At 42.8% G+C, this 20,487-nt stretch overlaps 1 protein-coding gene across 1 annotated transcript in view; it reads left to right on the forward strand.

Moving 5' to 3' along the window:
• Window positions 1-20,487, forward strand: part of TNIK (TRAF2 and NCK interacting kinase) — a 304,472-nt gene that overhangs the window by 37,467 nt on the left and 246,518 nt on the right. The window contains 1 exon segment of the mRNA XM_030575025.1: window positions 13,496-13,561. Within this exon segment, the coding sequence (XP_030430885.1) occupies window positions 13,496-13,561 (66 nt within the window).

Below are 20,487 nucleotides of genomic sequence, written 5' to 3' on the forward strand. Positions count from 1 at the left end.
AGAAGGGAGCAGTGGAGCACGAAAAGACAAGGAAGGCATTCAGTAGGAAAATCCTAGACAGGGGCCCTTAGCACTCTGGTACCAAAAGCTTCAGAGCTGATGTAATGATTTGTAAAGATATGAACGAGTTTTCAAGCTGCCATGTCTATAGGCAGCCAGAAGCCTGATGTGTGTGGCAGTCTGAATCACTGACTTCATATATTGAAATGATGCTCCGTTGAGGTGGGATCTTGGCCTTACTCAGCTTTAAAATGTATCTGTTGGAAACTTCCTGTTTAAAGAAGTACTGTGTAGAAGCTGTTTGTGTAATGAATTAATCCATTTCCTTTTGGAAGCCTTAAATGTTTGAATATACCAGTAGGTAGCAATTTCAACTTGGTGCAAGTGTTTGTTGGCTAATGTGAAAACGTTGTTTCTCAGAGGGACAAGATCTAAACTTTTATGAATATCTTATCAGTATGAGACTGTAAATAATGTCGTCTTAGTGAAGAAAGCTTCCAGCTTCTGCTCTCTTAATATGAGCCTGACATCAATTAGCATGGTACAATATTACTATTGGTTTGTTTAGATCTTTTTGGGACCATAGATAGAATTTGTAATTCTGTCCCTCCAGCTGTTTATAGACATGAGGCTTCAATTCAGCCATGTCCCAAAATATGTGATTTCTATGGAGCTACTCTCATGTCTAAAGCCAGGCATGTGCTTAAGTAGCTGGCTGAATGGGGCCACATTCATTCAGAATACTGCACTGAAAACATCAAAAGATCTCTTCAGTCTTGTTTTTGCTGACACCTCATTTCTTCATGAGAAGATGGAATCCCAGATGGAAATTCTGATATTCTGGATGCAAATTTTTCCATGAACTGGAGGAAAGGGATATTGAATGATGAGAGACTATTCACAGGTACCATACCTAGCAGATATTCAAAGAGATTTCTCTCATCTATGAGGGGAAGCGGGTGGAATGAGAGCAAATGTTCTGATTTCTTTTTAAAGAACTGGTCAAAACTAAAATGAAGAATTTGAAGAAACGAATCCTCTAAGATTATGCTAAATATGTCCGTTAGGATTTACAATTAGTACTATGGTGTCCTGGTAGATAACATGGGCTGGATTTTCATCTTGGTTACACTCACTCCAATGAAATTCATCTGGAGTTAAACTAGTAGGATTCCATAAAAGCGTTGAGAAGAAACAACTCCCTCTGCCACTGCCTACTTGTCTCTGCTACCACAATTTTGGCATAAGATGGTCATCTAAAAAAAAAATAGTTACCATTTTAAATGGATTTCTAGCCATCTATTTTTTGTGTAGAGGACTTTACCCACAGAAACACTTCACTTCAGTGCAGACATATTGGACCAGATTCTTAGCTGGTATAACTGGGATAGCTCAGGCTGTGGTCTATCAACAGCAGCGTGTATGCAGGATTTTGGTTTTATAACTTCAGTGTTTGATTCCAGTCCCATGCACAAAAATGGTAATGTTCCCATGCCGCCTCCTAATGGAGGGCCTGCAGAGCGTGGCCTTTATATTGGTTTTAGTAGGAAGCGGAAACTGGGTCAGAAACCTTCCTATGTTGCCAGCAGAAATTCTGCTCTACAACTGCATGCTGGGCAGCCAGAACTTGGCCTCAACTATTCCTGCTCCTGGATAGTTATTTTGCTTCCAGTCCAGATGTGAACATATTATTTACAGTGCTGAGCTTGTGTCCAGCACTGGACGAGTGACAGATGAAGGAAATCTTCTGTCTTCTCTCTTCCAATAGGTTTTCACTGGAAAAGCAATTCAAACATCTGTATTCACTCTGATTAGCTCTAACAACCAGCAGATCTGGGCTACTTGGAAAGGAAGGAAAGCTACAGCATAATTTTACATAGGATCTCCACTCCAGCTGAAGCTAGGGGAGAGCTGAGGTAGAGACCATCAACATGTGTCTTAGGAAGATGGAGTGGACAAAGCAGAAGATGGCTCTTCCTGAGATGCTGAAGTGGAATGATTGAAATAAACGGAGATGTCTATTTACGCGTCTCTCAGCTGTGACAGAACTTTTTTTTCTCTGAGGGCTTGTCTGCACAGTGAGTGTATAGCAAGCCAAGGTGTGACTAGTAATCTAGCCTTGTCAATGGTCTTGAAACACTATTTAAGGTGCCATTTCAGGAGGAATGTTTTCATTTTGGATCTGGAAAGAGTACCCCCCCCACACAAAATCATGAATTCCTTATTACTATTTCAAATAAACCATTTTGTATTACTTGAGTAATCACGAGGTGCAGTAGTATATGGATTGATAATTACTGGTACAAGTCTCTGGGTGAGTGGGCAAACGAAAAAAATACTCAGCTACAGAAGGGGAAATAAGATTGAGCATTCTCTGTGAATAGGACTCAGTGGCCCAATGTGGTCCTGCTTCATTATTCAGCTTATAACCAAAGAGAAAAATGGAAGGGTTTATGTTCAGGAAGCCCTACTGAGGAGGGGTGAGAGGAGTTAAAGCTAGAAACGAATCCAGGATCTCAGCTTGTGGCAAAACATTGGCTGGCTTTCTTATTGCTTTCCCTGCTGATCTCTGCCCCTGTTCTAGGAAACTCCGTCTGTCATATCCAACGCTATTTCCCATATTATCATGAAATTACTCAAAGGGATGTTAGCCAGGAATACCTTGCAGACCAAGGCAGTGGGCGATGTACCAACCCATTTTGCAGTGCATTTGAAAATCCTCCACTTTTTTCCTTAAGTCACATACTATTATGGGCAGCTATACTGAGCAGCTTTGGAGCTTGCTGTGTTAACTCTCATGACTTCTTCACATTCCCATTATGTTTATATTTGTGCACGCCAGGAAAAGCCACAGTTAAGCAAGGTAGATGGGTTAATACCTAAGTAGAGGCAACAGCAGATGACTTCTTAGAATGTGAGGCAGGTGTGCATTCTGTTGCCCACGAGATGTCTGGGAGACATCAATGCTTGGTACTAGTCAGCCCAAGCTATCTGAATTCACCACCATGAGGAATGCCTCAAACATATCTAGTTGGCTTCAGGAAAATGATTTTGGAGGGAATGTAACAAATTTAGGACCCAGTCCTGCAGTTCTTCATCACATAATCTCTCTCCTGGATTGTGCCAGGGCTACTTATATAGGAGCTGCAAGATCAGCTCTCTAGCGATTAAAGTGTGATAGGGACAAGTATTAAAACTGGAAAGGCTGGGAAATCAAAATACAACATAATTAAGGCAACGCAGAGTGCAACTCCAGCAACCCCCGTTCCCCAAGCAAGCAAGAAAAGGAGCGGTTAATGTGGCTTCAGGAGGACTTGGCAAAGAGGTCTGTTAAGCTGCTGAACAGTGAGATGTGGTGGAAGCTCGGTTGCTTTGGACACTTAACTGACTGAACAATATACTAGTAAATGTACTGTGAGTAAAACTCCCACCCTGGCATGGGAATGTCCTAAGGTGATTAAATAAAGAGGAGTCCTTATTAATTTGTTTAATTTACTTTGGACAGATTGGATGGATGGATGTGTTGAGATGGCCATTAAACTTGCTGAAGGAGAAAAGGATTTTAAAAAAAAGCAAGCCAAGGGCGTTAGATTGGAAATCTCCCTTCCCCCATTTAGGTTGACATGTGGTGTAACCAGGAATGTCGCTCCTTGAGGGCTGCTTAATATACCACATCGTATCAACAATACTGTAAAAACAACGAGGAGTCCCTGGTGGCACCTTAGAGACTAACAAATTTATTTGGGCATAAGCTTTCGTGGGCTTGAACCCACTTCGTCAGATGCATGAAGTGGAAAATACAGGAGCAGGTATAAATACATGAAAGGTTGGGAGTTGCATTACCAAGTGTGAGGTCAATGTAATGAGACAATTCACTTAACAGCAGGGTACCAAGGGAGGAAAGGTAACTTTTGAAGTGGTAATGAGAGTGGTCCATTTCAGACAGTTGACAAGAAGGTGTGAGTAACAGTAGGGGAAAATTAGTATTAGGGAAAATAGGTTTAGGTTTTGTAATGACCCAACCATTCTCAGTTTTTATTCAGGCCTAATCTGATGGTATCCTGCTGTTAAGTGAATTGTCTCATTAGACTGACCTCACACTTGGTAAGGCAACTCCCATCCTTTCATGTATTTTTTTTTTACCTGCTCCTTTATTTTCCACTTCATGCATCTGATGAAGCGGGTTCTAGCCCACGAAAGCTTATGCCCAAATAAATTTGTTAGTCTCTAAGGTGCCACAAGGACTCCTTGTTGTTTTTGCTGATACAGACTAACATGGCTACCCCTCTGAAAACTGTGACCGATACCGTGTGATTAAACAGAACACATTCTTGGTAAGGTCTTCTCATTCCTTTGAATTTAACAAGACTCCCCTCTTGGCTGGAGTTTAATGAACTAAGGCCTTGGCTACACTGGCGCTTTACAGCACTGCAACTTTCTCGCTCAGGGGTGTGAAAAAAACACCCCCCTGAGCGCTGCAAGATACAGCGCTGTAAAGCGCCAGTGTAAACAGTGCTGCAGCGCTGGGAGTGCGGCTCCCAGTGCTGCAAGCTAAATCCCATCAGGATGTGGAGTACGTGTAGCACTAGGAGAGCTCTCTCCCAGCGCTGGCGCTGCGACCACACTCGTACTTCAAAGAAGTTTCAAGTGTAGCCATACCCTAATGCAATGTTTTTTCCTTCAAGCGATCTAGTATGTTTAACAAAATTTCCTTTGTCAAAAGAATACATTCACTGTTTCATGCTAAGCTCTGTGACACTTACCAGAGATTATGGCTTTCCCATGAACGTGAACTAGCTGAATACAGTGACATTACCATTCATTTACAAGAGCCAACTGCTCTGTAAAATGACCCTTTCTCTGGTGCTTCCCAAACTTGGAAAACTGTTCTTATGACTACAGTTACCAGTCTAACCACAGCCACCTGTTGACAGGTAGAGACAGCTGGATCTAAAATCTAGATTTCTTTTTAAGTTAACTGATTGATGATGCTTAGTTTATAAAAACATTTCCTATCCATTTAAAGGGAGCACATATTGTAGACCGAGGTGCATCAGATCATGGTATTTTGAACTGTTAGTAACACAAGCTGTCATTATCCTTAGTGAAGGTGAGCGCAGATTCTAGTGCAATCGAATTGCCTCAGCCAATCTGCATGGAGTGCTGGTCAGTTACTGACCCATAACTGTTCACTTATTTCACAATTATGCACTTCCTTGCTCTGATTGGCTGAAGGAGTATAAAATATGCATAATGACTGTAGTTATCTCCATTCTTCAGCTGGGGGCCATTATTAGCCCATTCAGAGTGGAGGGATAACTGTTGCATAATCACTATAATCCCTTCATTCTGATTTATTACTTCCCCATCTATACAGCCACAGCAATAATGACTGAATTGGTGTCTCTCCCACTCTCCACTTATCCCCACCTAGCACCTTCTAATATGGTTTAAAGGAGTCATTCCTAGGGGGGATATGGCGAGAACAAGGAACATGGAGGAGGTTGAGATATAGAGTGGGGTGCTAAGATGGGCAAGGGACGGCATTAGATGCAGTCCTGTTTGTTGAAGACATTTGTATAGAGAGTTCTGAGGGTGGTAGCTAACTGAGCACTGGAGTTTAAAGGATGCAGAACATGTTCGCGTATAATAATGACTTCAAGGTACTCTTTGCTAATTCAGTAATAACCATATCCAGCACTGATAAACACCTGCAGCCTTCAGCTCTGAGTTTACTTAGCCAGGACATGCTTATTACCTTGTAAACAGGAAGCACCTTTGAGTTATAATTTAAATAACAAATTGGTTAACAGTAGGTTCCTTCGTGTCTTTTAGTTATTGAAATCTTGCAGCACAGTCACAGGTGGTGTGTGTGTGTGTGTGTGTGTGTGTGTGTGTGTGTATTTTTTTTTCCCCTTTAATTCTGCTAGGGTCTGGATTACACAGGGCTAAGCTACTTTAACTGCAAAACTCTTCCTGCTGTGAATTCTTCTGCTGCTAGTGTCTTACTGATTAGTTTTCTCCTTTTTGAAGAACTTACGTTTGTTTTTGTCCCTAAAGTTGGGATACTCTGCCTTATCATTAACACACAGGAGTTCTGAAATTGTTAATTATACAATAGTTTTAAAAGTACTTTTACTTTTTGCTAAATAGCAACTTTTTTTGTTAAGTTTCTCCCCATCTCCCCCGCCCCTTCTGCCCTCTTTGGTGTTTCTGTGCCAGTTCCCATGAAGTCTGAGTGTTTTGCCATTGACTTTAAAGGGATTAAGATCAGGCCCTATGTCAAAAGCATAATAGGAGTTTCCTTAGTTCCAGAATGTCTCTCTCTCAGTCCTAGAGCAATGCATTGTTCACAACCCCAGTTTGAAAGCTATGGCGGCTCAGAAAACCATGAAAGGAAGGTTTTAGAGTAGCAGCCATGTTTAGTCTGTATCCACAAAAAGAACAGGAGTACTTGTGGCACCTTAGAAACTAACAAATTTATTTGAGCATGAGCTTTCGTGGGCTACAGCCCACTTCATCGGATGCATAGACTGGAACATACATCAAGAAGATATTTATACATACAGAGAACATGAAAAGGTGGAAGAACACTGTGCTATAGGGGTATGGAATTGACTCCTCGCTCTACCTGAGTTTGGAGAGCTGGGTACAGGCACATGTCATTACTTACAGTATTTATTTTCTTGTAACTGGCTGGTAGATCTTCATGCCTTTTAAACATTTTGCTAGAGATCTCTGGACCAAATTTTGCTCTTGTTGGCATAAATCCAGAATAACTCGTCTTCAGTGAGCCTCTCTCATGGCAGTGCTGTACTGGTTAAGGACTCCATTCTGAAAACGCTTGTATATGAGTTGTCCTGCTAAGGTCAATGAAATGTTTATTCAGGTAACATTACTCCTGTAATTCTGCAGGTCTGGACCCTTGCAGTATATGACAGAGTTAACAGCAAAGTCATTAGGAAGAGTGGACTGGTTAATACTTAAAGCAGGGGTAGGCAAACTTTTTGGTCCGAGGGCCACATCTGCATATGGAAATTGTATGGTGAGCCATGAATGCTCACGAAATTGGGGGTTGGGTGTGGGAGGCAGTGAGGGCTTCGGCTTGGGGGTGTGGGTTCTGAGGTGGGGCTGGGGATGAGGGTGCTCTGGGCTGAGACCAAGGGGTTCGGAGCACAGAAATCAGGGCTGGGGCAGGAGATTAGGGTTCAGGAAGGGAGGTCAGGGGTGCAGGCTTGGGGTGGCATTTACCTCAAACAGCTCCTAGGAACAGCGTCATGTCTCCCCCTCTTAATTCTACAAAGAGGCGCAGCCAGGAGGCTCTGTGTGCTGCCACGTCTGCAGGTGCCGCCCCTGCAGCTCCCATTGGCCACAGTTGCCAGCCAATGGGAACTGTAGAGGCAGTGTGTGGAGCCCCTGGCTGCCCCTACATGTAGGAGGCAGAGGGTGGGGGGACATACCGCTGCTTCCGGGAGCCACGCAGAGCCCGGCATGCACAGCGCTTGCACGCAGCAACACTAGCACTTCAAAGCACTGCCGTGGAAGCGTTCCTGCAGCAGCACTTTGACATTTCCAGTGTAGACATACGCTTTGTCTCAGTTTTCTCTCTCATCTTTTGTCTATGTAGACAGTAAGTTCTTTGGGGAAGTGACTGTCTCAATGTGTTTGTACACAATTGAGCACAACACACCCTTTGCTGCTACAATAATACAAATAACTTTTTCTTTTTCCAAAGTGAAATGTGGAGTCTGTTGCTTGTGCACAAAGTCTATTTTTTTTTTTAAATTGGAAAGATTGATTTTTTTCTCCAACTTTTCCTAACGTGATTTGACTTTACTTCAACATTGTATGTGCGCATGCATGTGCTGAAGACAAGCCTGGAAGTTTTAGTTAAAGAACTTTGAAAGTTTGGAGCATGTGAAAATGGGAGGTTGTTGTCACTGCTGAGTTGCAGCCTTAACAATAGCTTTTCCTGACCGTGAAAGCGCCAACAGGCAGAAACATACACTGTCACAGAAACAATTGCAAAGACTCAGCAGATTTAAGATGCTGATTGTGTAATTTCTGTCATCGCCATTGTTATTTCAGTCTCAAGGCCCTTTGGTAAAGGCAGGGAGGGGGCGGGGGCGAGGGGGAGGAGGGGCAGATAGGTATTAGCAAGAGGATCAAAGTGAGCCTTGGAGCACTTGCCTGCACTTGGAGCACTTGGAGCACATAATGATGGGGAGGGGAAAATCAATGGATTGCCAAATGAAATATAGTAAGTACATCATTGTAAGCAGCAGAGAGTGCAAGTTCTGTTATCTGTGAAACACTGTTTGGTCTGAGATTGAGAACTGCTTATCCTGGACTGCTTATCTCCCACTCCTCTCCTCCCCCTCCCCCGAATAATTTAAAGGCCCCTGTTTTAATTCATCCATATTTGATTCCTTAATATCGGTTCCACTTTCCCGAGCTGCTGTTACTCTCTACGACAACTCCTGCATTATCTCTACCATACTTGCAGTGATGACCAATTTGCATTGCGGCCCTAGGAAAGAAATGGTAACCATGTTCTATGTGATATCGGAGAGCCAGAGTATCCCATATCAGCTATTAAGATGCAAAAGCGCTTCACTGCATAAGAGACGATTTAGAGGCTCTGTGGACGGAAAGAGATTTCCTTTCTCCCCTCCCTCCCCTGGTGTATATCTTATTGTAAGGCAGGCTAACAAAATAGTACCTCTGCGCGCGCACTTACACAAACAAATACACACGCACACACACACACACACCTCTTCAAAATGCAACTCGGAAAAATCATTGTTCTTGCCACTTGCAGGCTGCATTGGGAAGCGCAGGGTCAAGGAACGGCATAACCTTAGCCTGAATAAAGACCAGGCTCTGTTTTAATTTTGTGAATAACTAACATTCCAGTCATGTTGCTATGGCTACACTGAAATTGTAACTCTGGGCCAGCAGTATAGAGCGATGCAAAGTCCATTGAGGATGTAAGAACCAGGAGACAAAAATAGCTTTTGGCCTGGTAGGTGCACAGGGAACAGCCAGGGTGGCCAAATGTGGCTGACAGGAGCGCTGTGGTAAAACCTGTGCCGTATCTTTAGTACAGAGGTGCAGCCCATGTGCCATCTTGCTCCAGTCAACAGGAAGCTGCCTAGATCAGTGGGTCATGTAAAAAGCGAAAAAGAGTCCTGTGGCACCTTATAGACTAACAAATGTATTGGAGCATAAGCTTTTGTGGGTGAATACCCACTTTGTCAGACACATGTGGTGGAAATTTCCAGAGGCAGATATAAATATGCAGGCAAGAATCAGTCTAGAGATAACGAGGTTAGTTCAGTCAGGGAGGATGAGGCCCTCTTCTAGCAGTTGAGGTGTGAACACCAAGGGAGGAGAAACGGCTGTGACTCCTACAGGCTAATGGAAAAACTAGTGTTTGTAATCTACTCTGCATTCAGGGCTACCAGGTGTCCTGAAGTTTGAGAGACATTTGTACAGCTGACAGCCTGGTGATGCCTGTCTGTAACCCAGCTGAGATCTCATGCCTGTAGCAGGGACGAGGCTTCTGCTGCTTGTCCTGTTTACTGGGGGCCAATATGGAGCTAGCTCTGCAGGTAGCCAGGCAGCCACTCAGCCTCCCCTCACTGCATAAGTCACTGGATCCCAGTGGGGAAGGAACAACTGGCAGCGGCATCACAGCAGCAGGGCTCAGTATTGGCCATAGTCACTCTCTGCTGAGCCTCCAGCTTCTTGTATCTCCATTCAGCCCTCTCACAAGCTACTCATCCATCTACCCCACGTGCTCTGCCATCCACTGACACCTTGACACCTGCTGTAGCCAGAGCTGTCAAGTTTTGTACAGCTCCATATTTTACTCCACCACTGCTTGGCAGGGCCGGCGCTTCCATTGAGGCGAACTAGGCAATCACCTAGGGCGCCAGGATTTTCGGGGGGCGGCATTTTGCTGGGGGAGGGGGGCAGGCGGCTCTGGTGGACCTGCCACAGTCGTGCCTGCGGAGGGTCTGTTTGGTCCGCGGCTCCGGTGGAGCTGCCGCAGGCATGCCTGCGGACGGTCCGCTGGTCCCAAGTGGCTCTGGTGGACCTCCCGCAGGCACGGCTGCGGCAGCTCCACTGGAGCCGCGGGAGTGGCACGCGGGGCGGCGAAATGCCCGTGCGTCTAGGGCACGAAAACCTCTAGCGCCGGTCCTGCTGCTTGGGACAGGACACGTTGACCTTCAACTGAAGTTTCTGTGCAAATTAGCTCACTAATCTGCACAAAAGTCTCATGGAATTGCACAAATCTTGGCAGCCATGCAAATTAGAAATGGCCTTCAGGCTGCTAGCCTTGGGTGGGGCGGGGGGACTGGACAAAGCCCCTGAAAATGTATTGCTGGGAACAATCCAACTTTGATCTGGAATTGACTAGCTGCCTCATTGGGTCTTTTCCAACTTCTGTGAACGTTTTACAGTAGTGCAAGAACAGAATTTTTGTTTTTTTTTAACTTCACAATGAATATTTATCCATAGCACATGGAAAAACCTCTTCCAAGGTTGTTTCAGCGAGAGCACTGAGCAAAATAACTCTTGGGAAGCAGAACTTGAAAATAAACAGCAGCTGCCATCTATTTTTCTGTTCCTTTACTTCTGTTTATAAGAACTACTGCACTAATGGCCCTGAAGTCCCGTTTTCATTTATATACAGAACACTGCTTTGTCAGCGTTGGGATGTGCAGAGCGGCAGCCTTTGCAAGAGATTGCTATTTTCAAGTCAGTCTCCTGTACTCTTTGCATTGCAGCAGCACTCCAGCCTCTGTGATCTAGTGACTTTGGGAGCTTCTTTGCTTGCTTCTTCCAAAGCAGGCATATCCCTGACAGCGCCGTTTGGTGTCTGTGGCCTTGGTGGAGGGAAATATAAGCCTGCTCTTGTACCTCTTACAGTGCAGGGGTGTGGCATGGCTAGCTCAGATCTTCCTCCACAGGAGCACTGATCATGTTCAGTGTAGGAATGTCTGTGGTACAGCAGTGTGTCTTGCACTGTGGTTTTTATGTACAGTATATACAAATACTTGGAATCTAAAGAATTCCAACCCTGGTTATCAAGTATCTGCCATCATGGCTAAGCAACAGCTAAAGGCAAGGTGTAGACCTGAAAATATTGAAACAGCAGAAAGGAATTATTTAGCATAACAAAATGGAGGTTTTTCTGACTCCAATTCATTTGCAGGCTACCCAGGGCATTATTAATGGGTCCTCCCCCCTTCTCTCACCTGCTCACAAAGGGTATGGATCAGCATACCTAAAAGGTGCCTTTAGCTGTGACATATAGTGTGCAGATCTCTGATTGAGACCATATGTTTCAAACCCACCATGGTGATAATATTGCTCTTTTGCCTCCAGAATTTGGTCTTTCCTTCCAGGTGCAGAGATTCTCGTCTATACCTCTGTCTTCCCAGACTGATTGTTGAAATTCTTAACTTGCTAGCATGCCAAATTGTTTGAATATTAGCCAGCAAATTATACAAAATCCAGAAGCTAATGTTCTGACCGGTGCCAAAGAGGTTCCCCTCAGGTGACCCTCATTTCATCCTACTCTTTGAAAACACCAAAACCAAAATACCTAATCTCCACCCACCTACACCCCTCCTCTCCCTATATATATCATTTAATTAGTACAGGAGTTAAGGTATGAAGGACTGACTCTGGGTTTGTGATGCCGTATGTGAAGAAACATCACCAAAGACCCACTTGGTTCCCTGCTGTTTGGTTTGTCGGGCTCCACTCCTAACTCCTCTTGCACTTGTAATCTCAAGCACTTTCCACTCAAGCTGTTGCAATCACCCACTTTTCTTGGTAGCTTCTGGTGACTTATATGCATCAGGAAGCCAGGAGTAGAGCCAGAGCACAACTTCCTAAATGTGGAAAGGGGATGGGAGCAGTTAAGGAATTACTTCTCCCTCATGGCATGCAGGCACTATGGTCAGATGGGATCACAGCCAGGAATGATCCTTTGGCTGGCTCTGGTCAGAGTAGGCTCCTTGAAAAGGGTCCTGTTAATTGTGCAGACCTATGTATAGGGAGCCCATAGAGCCAGGGCCAACAGTGCCTTGCAACTCTAATATGTGAGCTGTTAACGAAGAGACATTAACATGATTGTTTCCTCCCTTCCTCATGAAGCTCAGTCTGTTACAAGGGGGAACTGATTAGAATCCTGCTCCGTTTCCCTCTGCAGCCAGCTCTGTGTGTTTGGAGACCTTGACTCAAAAAGGAAACTGAATAATTCTAACCTGTTAACCCATTACTAGCTCTTTAGACTCAGCACTTGCCAAAAAGATGGGGCACGAGGAAGAGACTGATGCAAAAGATAGGTAGGGCTGCATTTGACTGTAATTCTGTTTTCTGTGTATCACACCTTCAGATGTAAGCCATCTATGCCCTGTGGAGGAATTCAGAAAGGAGGATCTACAGTGACAGACCCGCTGTCTCTCTCATGGAGATATTGGCTCTTTGTCTTTTTTAATTCTGCTAAAATAAAAAGTCCACATTTTGTTCTTTGTGGGGAGGCAACTGCCACTGTAGGAGTCAGTGTTTAGCTGCTAATGCACTAGCTTCTCATAGTTATTAGCTACTGACCTCAGGAATAGAACTATGCAAAGTAATTCTCTGTGGAAACAGACACCACTCAAAACTAGCCTGATTTCATGTTTTATTACAGAATTAAACCCCAGACCAGGTTGGTAGAAATATTGGCTAGGGGTTTACAAACCTTTTAATTTGCAAAGCTTACATAATTTTGAAGCAGTTAGGTTCTGGAGCTAGGAGAAACTTAGTGGCTCCAACAGAATTTGGTGTAGAAATTTGAGTTAATTTGAGCCCTAAACTTTACATTCAGGGTGGGTAGGAGCAGTGAGGGGATATGAACTGATGTGGATCAAAACCAGATAAAATGTGTGCATGAACCCTTCTCTATGAGAACCCAGCATGCTTAACAAGACTTTCCAATCAGGCAGAGTGTCTTTTCTTGTTTAACTGAAGATGTGTTTATTTTAACTGACCATAGAATAAGTGGTGATTTGATTATCCGTAGAACGCACATGGTATGTTCAAGTTTCTGTGCATACATAAGTGACCATAAAAATATAGCATAGAGTCTGCTGTGAGCAGTAAATGAACAGGACTGGTCCTCAAGCACCATCTTGACAACTATTTTTAAGGGCCAGATCTTGCAAACGCTTAGTACAAGGCATAATGCCTATAACCATGAGTAGTTCCTCTAACTGGTAAGTAAGCATTGTGCTATCTCATAATCATTCACTGGATCAGACCGTAAGGAACTACTGAGCTACTAACCCTTCCATTTAATATTAACGTAATGCTGCTAATACAAATAAAACAGCTGTCAGTGAAATGTGGACTTCATTCCAACCAAATGTTTCTTTTGAGTAAACTTGCAAATGTTCGTTAATTTTTAAAAAAAAATTTTTTTTTTTCCTTTTAGGATCCTGCAGGTATCTTTGAACTGGTGGAACTTGTTGGCAATGGAACATATGGGCAAGTCTATAAGGTAAGGTCTCTGAATGTGTCTGCAACAATTATGATTTCCTGGTGCATGAGTTTACACAGTAGAATGCTCAGTGCTTATCTACATTACACTAGATCTATTTCAGAGCTGAACAGAAACTAGAAGCCGTCTTTGTGAACATCGACTTCTTTCAGTACCTATATTTGATCCTCCTTCTTGAACTTCATTACAATGAAGTTCCTAGTTCTGAAATTGTTCTTGGAAACTGTCTTTTTTAATTTTTTTTTAAATTTCCCTTTATTTTCATTCTTTCCTGAATGTGTTCAGTGGGCAGCAATCTAGATGGTGCAGTAGTTTAATACATTAGCCTGTCACTTCTAGAGAGTGGAATTTGGAACATGATTCGTTAACAAATGAAATGAGTTTGGATTTAATTTAGTCTCCCATCCACATACAATCTGACTCGTTCTGCCAACCTGTACTTAGCAGAAGGTCACTGCAAGAAAGGAACTTCAGAGTCTGGAAGCTTGGTTTAAAATGCTTCTTAATATTGGAAATGATTCTCAACCAGAGCCCTGGAAACTTCAGATATTTCTTTGAAATCTAAACACAGTTCTTGTAGATGACTCCAAATCTATAATGAGCTAATCATATCCCCAGATCCAAATGCTATCCTAATTCAGAATTTGGATCTCAGCTTGTTTGGGTTTCTTTAAGGTTGGTCTTCAATATACTTACTGCATGGTGTGACAATGAGGTTAAAAATCACTGAAAGCTGTTTTCAAATTCTATATGGGATTATGCTAACTGTTCTGGTTCTACCCAATGATAATAGTCCCTCTGGTTCAACTTTTCTAAGGGCCTCTAAGGGCTTGTCTACACTTACCAGGGGATCCACGCGCAGCGATCGATGCATTGCTGGTTGATTTAGCGGGTCTAGGGAAGTCCTGCTAAATCGACTGCAGATCGCTCTCCCATCGACTGCTGTACTCCACTGGATTGAGAAGAGTGAGGGTAGTCAACAGGAGAGCATCTCCCATCAACATCACGTAGTGTGAATCCCATGATAAATAGATCTCAGCTACGTCAACTTGACTTATGTTATTCACGTAACTTGAATTGTGTAGCTTAGATCAACTCTTCCCTTTAGTGTAGACAAGACCTAAGTGTACACACCCAGTTTATACACAGAATCTGTATTCGCATGTGCAGCTCAGCTCACTGTGAACAAAGTTAGTGAATCTGTGTGCACAAATTCCTTTTTTTTTTTTTTTTTGGCACACTCCCAATCAGTCACTTGGAAAACATGGTACTTGCTGTCATGCACTGGCATACACCAAGCTTCCCCCAAATAAGGAGAGGAAGGGAGGAAAAGTTTGTTTTAAAAGCTGTCAGGAAATATTTGTTCTGAATTCTGGCTTCCACGTCATCCCATTGCTGTAGGCTAATTCCTTTAATGTGATGATGGAATTTAAATTAGTTGAGGATGAACTGAAACTTCTGGAGTTAAAAGTGTGTGGATTTCTAAACTGGAATAAATACAGACTTTAGCAAGGATATATTCTGGTGACTCTTCCTTTTTGCTATTTTTTTTATTGTGCTTTTGCATTAAATTGATGATGATATGCTGTTTTTATTTCCATCCTTCTTCCTGAATCATCAAGGCCAAGAGCATTAGTCTGATGCTGAAACTGTTTTTTTTCAGCTGGTAAAATAAGTGTAGAGATTGACCTTATTTTAACATGTGCATATTTCTAACAAGCAGTGGAAACTGTGACTGTAACATCCCTTCAAAAGCTTAATGCTTATATGGAAAAGCTTATATGTACATACTTTACACTCTCTTCTTTACACAGTTCTGTTTGTGTTTCCTGTCCTGTCAAAGTACTTGATTTTTAAAGAGTCCAGTTATCTGAAGCAGAAAATTCTAAAATTATTCACACTTAGTTTTCTGGGAGTAAGAGATTTGGTCATTTCAGTGTGCAGCTCTTTTTCACTTCTGCACAAAGCATCTCACTAACTGTTTGCAATCAGAGTGCTCGGATTAGTTAAAATCAAAATGATGCAGAATGCTTCACATGGTTTCATTGCAAACAAGGTGGTGGTTTTCGAAGAGAATATTGTGCTCAAACCAAAACTACAGGCCTAAATATCTACATGCTAGAAAGAAATTAGCATCCAAATATGAACTCTGGCTTGGTCACCCATCTAGTTTAGACTGAGATTTTCTTTTCACTTTGGTTTCATACATTTCAAGGCAAGAAGGGACCCCTGTGATCATCTAGCCTGACCTCCTGTATAACACAGCCCATAGAACTTCCCCAAAAGAATTCTTTTTGAATTAGAGCATATCCTTTTTTTTTTTTTTTTAAATCAAGACTGTTTTTTTGTGTTTTGTTTTTTAATCGCCAGTCATGGAGAATCCACCGCAATCCTCAAAACAAAATTTAAGTAATATGAACCAGAGGAACTGTTAATATGAAGCATAACTGACTTCAGTTATGTCAGTCCTGGACAGTTGCGGAGAAATAAGATCTTGATGTCTATTCCATCAAAATCTCCCTGGTGCAATGTATTTTGCAGCCAGACAAAGAAACAGATCACTAGAAGATCTCCAAAAATGCTTTGACCTTTTTGCTCCCTCTAAATTTTCTGGAGATGCCACTATGCAGGAATAATCTGCTGCAGCTCGTATACCTAATTTGATGTAATGAAGGTTAGAACCCATGTAATCACCCTCAAGGTTGACTTCTTTAGAAAAAAAATCATGTGCTCTAGTCCAAAATGAATTATTTTTGGGACGTTCTATGGCCTGTGTTCTACAGGAGGTCTGAATATGTGATCACCTTCACCATTCTGGCCTAGGAATCTATGCAATGTCTGAATTCAATTGAATTCTGATAGCTTTGGAGTAACTCATATTAACTCCCTGAATTCAGCCCTGTGCAATAGTGGCAGCAGTGTAAACTTGGAATAGCAGAATTTGGCCCATGTTTCCAAATGCAAGCGAATGATGGATGTATGGTTTGCTGCAGCTCAATGCATTTTTGTGCTTCGTGCAGGTAGTTAGGGGTGAGCAGATGGCAGGATTTTGATTCCATGAAGTCTCATGCGGTTTGTTCAATTGTTTCTGTCTATTTTGTAAAACTAGCTGGCCTGAACCAGAAATGTTTCTGAACTGCGCATGTCTAATGGACACACTAATACAGGTTGTATTGCTAGTTGAGTGAAATAGATTTTCAAATTTGCCAATGCTTATCTGAATCTGAACACTCTTTTTTACAGAAATTCTGCTTAGCTCTCATAGTTATTACTGTAGCCTCTTGTCCCCTCCCCCCATAGTTTGTGCATGTTTTGACTGTAAGACCTGGTCTACTCTAGGAAATTTGGTTGGTGTTACACCATTGCTCAGGGTTATACCCTTTAATTACACAGTTAAACCAACCTAACCCCTGGTTTAGACAGTGGTAGTTCGATGGGTGATTTTTTCTGTTGACCTAGCTTCTCCCTTCAGGGAGGTGGATTACTTATGTTCATGGGAGATGCCCTCCCATCAGCATTGGTAGTGTCTTCGCTAAATCACTACAGTGGCACTGCTGCAGTGCTTTATGTGTAGACAAGCCCAGAGCCTTAATACTGGACCCCAAAAGGCATCTCATGGTAGAAACCTCTCTCTCTCTCTCGCTTGCTGGAATAGCATCTCCTTTTTGTCTTGCTCCATGTGCCTGATCTGTAAATCCATTCTAACCAGGCCTTGCAGTTCTGTGGTTCCATTCCATAAATAGAAAATGATTAAAAAAATAAACATTCAAAGAAAACATGTTTTAAAGGGAACACCTGTTTCATGTACTTCAATTGGTGGAGACTATTGACCTTGTTAAAATAAATAGCAGAAGTAGGGGGTGATTTTTCCCTTGCCGTAGGTCAGACAGTGGAGCGCTTGTATGAATAGCTCAGGGGGTCTGCTCCTGTGAGTAAGTGCTGGGCATCATCAGTAAATATTCCTTGGGCTTGCCCTTTATCATCTGACACCCAACCGATAACCCATCTAATAATCCAAAGGGGTTGTGAGCTGGCTTATTTGTCTGCTTGATCACATGAAGCCATATTCTGCGCTAGGGACCAAATTCTGCCATTGAAATCAGGACTTTACACCCTTACACCAGAAGAAAATTTGGCTGTAATTGAAACGCCCACTGAGATTGCTGAGTGCTATGCAAAGGGTAGGATACGGTACAGAATGTTTGAGGCAGAAATTTGTATTCAGGTGACTGGAGTAAGGGAATAGGGGATCGGGAGATTGTGTGAGCTTGGGATAGGCATAGTTTGACTTCTATATTGATGGGGGGGAAGCTTCAGTCAGGCTAATGGAGCCACGGATGCGGGGGGTGTGGGAATTCCACTAGCTGTAGTTCTGCCAACAGGGCAGTGCCTCATTGCGGGGGGCGGTGAGAGGGGAAACAAATAAAACAAAAGTAAAATAAAACAGTTCATAACAATTCTTAGAACCTGTCACAGCTGTTACTTTATGCACTACTGTAATCACTGTAATGCTGTTAAAGGGCCTCAACTGAGATCAGGGCCTCATTATGCTAGGTGCTGTACAAACACATTGTAAAAGACAGTCCCTGCCTCAAAGAGCGAAATAAACAAGACTGATGAAGAGCGGAGGAGGTGAAACAGGTTAAATGGCTTGCTCAAGGTGTCATAGCAGATTGATTGCAGGGCCAGGACTTGAACCCAGGTCTGCAAATATGTAGGCTAGCACTCGACCAAACATATTATAGGCCCAATATGTTGGCCACCGTTGCCTCACTCATGTAGTGTTTTTTACACCGGGCTTGTTTTGCACTGGTGCAGATTCCTGGTCTGTGCTGACCTCTTTTCAAACAGCACAGGGCACCTGTAGGCCACTAGCGAAGGAGAAGTTGTAATGACAACCGTTGGGGCCTATTGTCAAGAGCCAGAATAAACAAGGGGTCAGTCTCCCCTTGGTTCTGACTGACAGGGACTGCAGGGTTTGCAGTGGAATGCAAAATCCCTTCATTTGCATTAATAAAGCAGCTAGTCAGTGTTCTGATGACTGACTGCTGTTACAATCTTGACACAACGAGGGCTCAGAGGATTGACATTTCTTACTAGAGCAAGAATATGAACAGTCAGAGCAATTGCAATAAAAAGTGTTGCTAAAGGAGCTCTTTTTTACACTCTGTCGTTCTTTGTTTCCCACTGTGTGTGTGGGTGAGCATGACTCTGGGGGAGGTAACAAAAATCTTACCAAAGTGCTTCACGTATTAGCAATTTCCCCATCAACCAGCCCGAGACTGCCACACGCAAATAAGAATTCCTGAACTATTAGCGCACTACACTTGCTAGCTTGCATAGTCCAATATGACATTGCTGTGAAATGTCTTTCCCTATCCATATTGTGTGAGATGGGCACAGCATGATAGAAAATGTTAATTGCCAACAAATTTCATAGGCATAATTACTAGAATACCATTCTTGGTGATTGCAGCTGGTGCTCAGCGGTATTGATGAACAGTCTTTCATCATTCAAAATTACTGGACAACTAGAAGGGTAATGATGCAAAGCCACTTTTAAGTCACATGGCTCTCACCCTTAGTTGCAGTACAATAAAAAAAATAGACTATCTACCTACATCCATTGTAACTATGGAAGCAGTTCCCCGCCTGAGCTACGCTATCTCAACAAAACCACAGGGAGGAATTGTACCTTATGGAGAGACAGTACTCTTGTAGACCAATGGCAGGCATTCGCCACATCTGCTTGCCCCTGTGGGAGAAGCCTGTTCCACCAGGAAGTGGTAGCAGGGATCTGTCTGTGAACTCAAGAGCAAGACTCTTGCTTGGGCGCACAGGCTAGGGCGGGAGGCTCCATGAACAACAGCTCCACCATGGAGTATCCATGTAAGTGTGAGCCACAGTCTGGTCCAAAGTGACCTACGTAAAAGGATCACCTGAATGATAGATTAGTAATAAGGATTTTTCTAGTTACGTATCTCTCTCCTAACTGCAACAGGCCACTGGAAGCTCTCAACTACAAATAATTTCTTGTGGGAGGAGGGGGAAGGTGTCAGTAAATCCTCATGCACTGCCTCTCTCTCTCTCTGTGGTGGTGGTGTTTTTAATGAGAAACCACTTTGGTGGTGGTTGATCTCTTCAATGGAACTGGAAAAAGCTTCTTTATTTTTCTAATAATTCTATGTCTAATGGAACAAATTTTAGAATAATTTTGAGAGCGGGAGCTACCTAATCTTAGTCTATTTAAGATGAGGTTATTGTTTTAATTCTGTCATCTTGAATACAATTAATTGGCCTTAAAATAATCCACCATTGACTCATTGTTTTTTGCTGCTTACACTTCTACATTCAGTCAACTGTGTGCTACGATAATGGAAACCCCTTTGGAGAGTTCTATATTCTCTGAAATATTTGACCTCCTATACAATGCTTTGACGATTTAAGGTGAGCAAATCTGTTAATTGGAACTGGTGAAAATTTTATAGTCAACAATTTTTCTTACCTGTGGAAAATAGGAGAAATTATTTAACCTTGAGGAGTGTTCACTTCATAGGATATTCCCCTTGTACATCACACCACTATCTTACGTATAACTAACATTTCTGCATTTCATTGCCTTTTTGTGGTGCTGTGGTCTCTGGTGTCCAGCTTGGGACTCCCTTCCCCACTGCTGTACTACATGACTAGACCATGTGCACAGCTGGAGGTTAGGAGGCGCAGGCAGAGGATGCAATGTTGCCCACCCCTTTCATTGTGGGATGCCTTCTCTCCCTCTCTTTTTTCCTTTATCCTGAAATAATGCCATTCCTTCTCCCACCTATCAGTTGCCAAGTAACTCTAAGAACAATACCCATATGATTTGTAGCTTTTAGATCTCATAACACTCTAATTTAGAAGACAGAATAAACCGTGTAACAGCTTAG

The sequence above is a fragment of the Gopherus evgoodei genome, chromosome 9 (genome assembly GCF_007399415.2).
Source record: "Gopherus evgoodei ecotype Sinaloan lineage chromosome 9, rGopEvg1_v1.p, whole genome shotgun sequence".
Classification (NCBI taxonomy): Eukaryota; Metazoa; Chordata; order Testudines; family Testudinidae; genus Gopherus; species Gopherus evgoodei.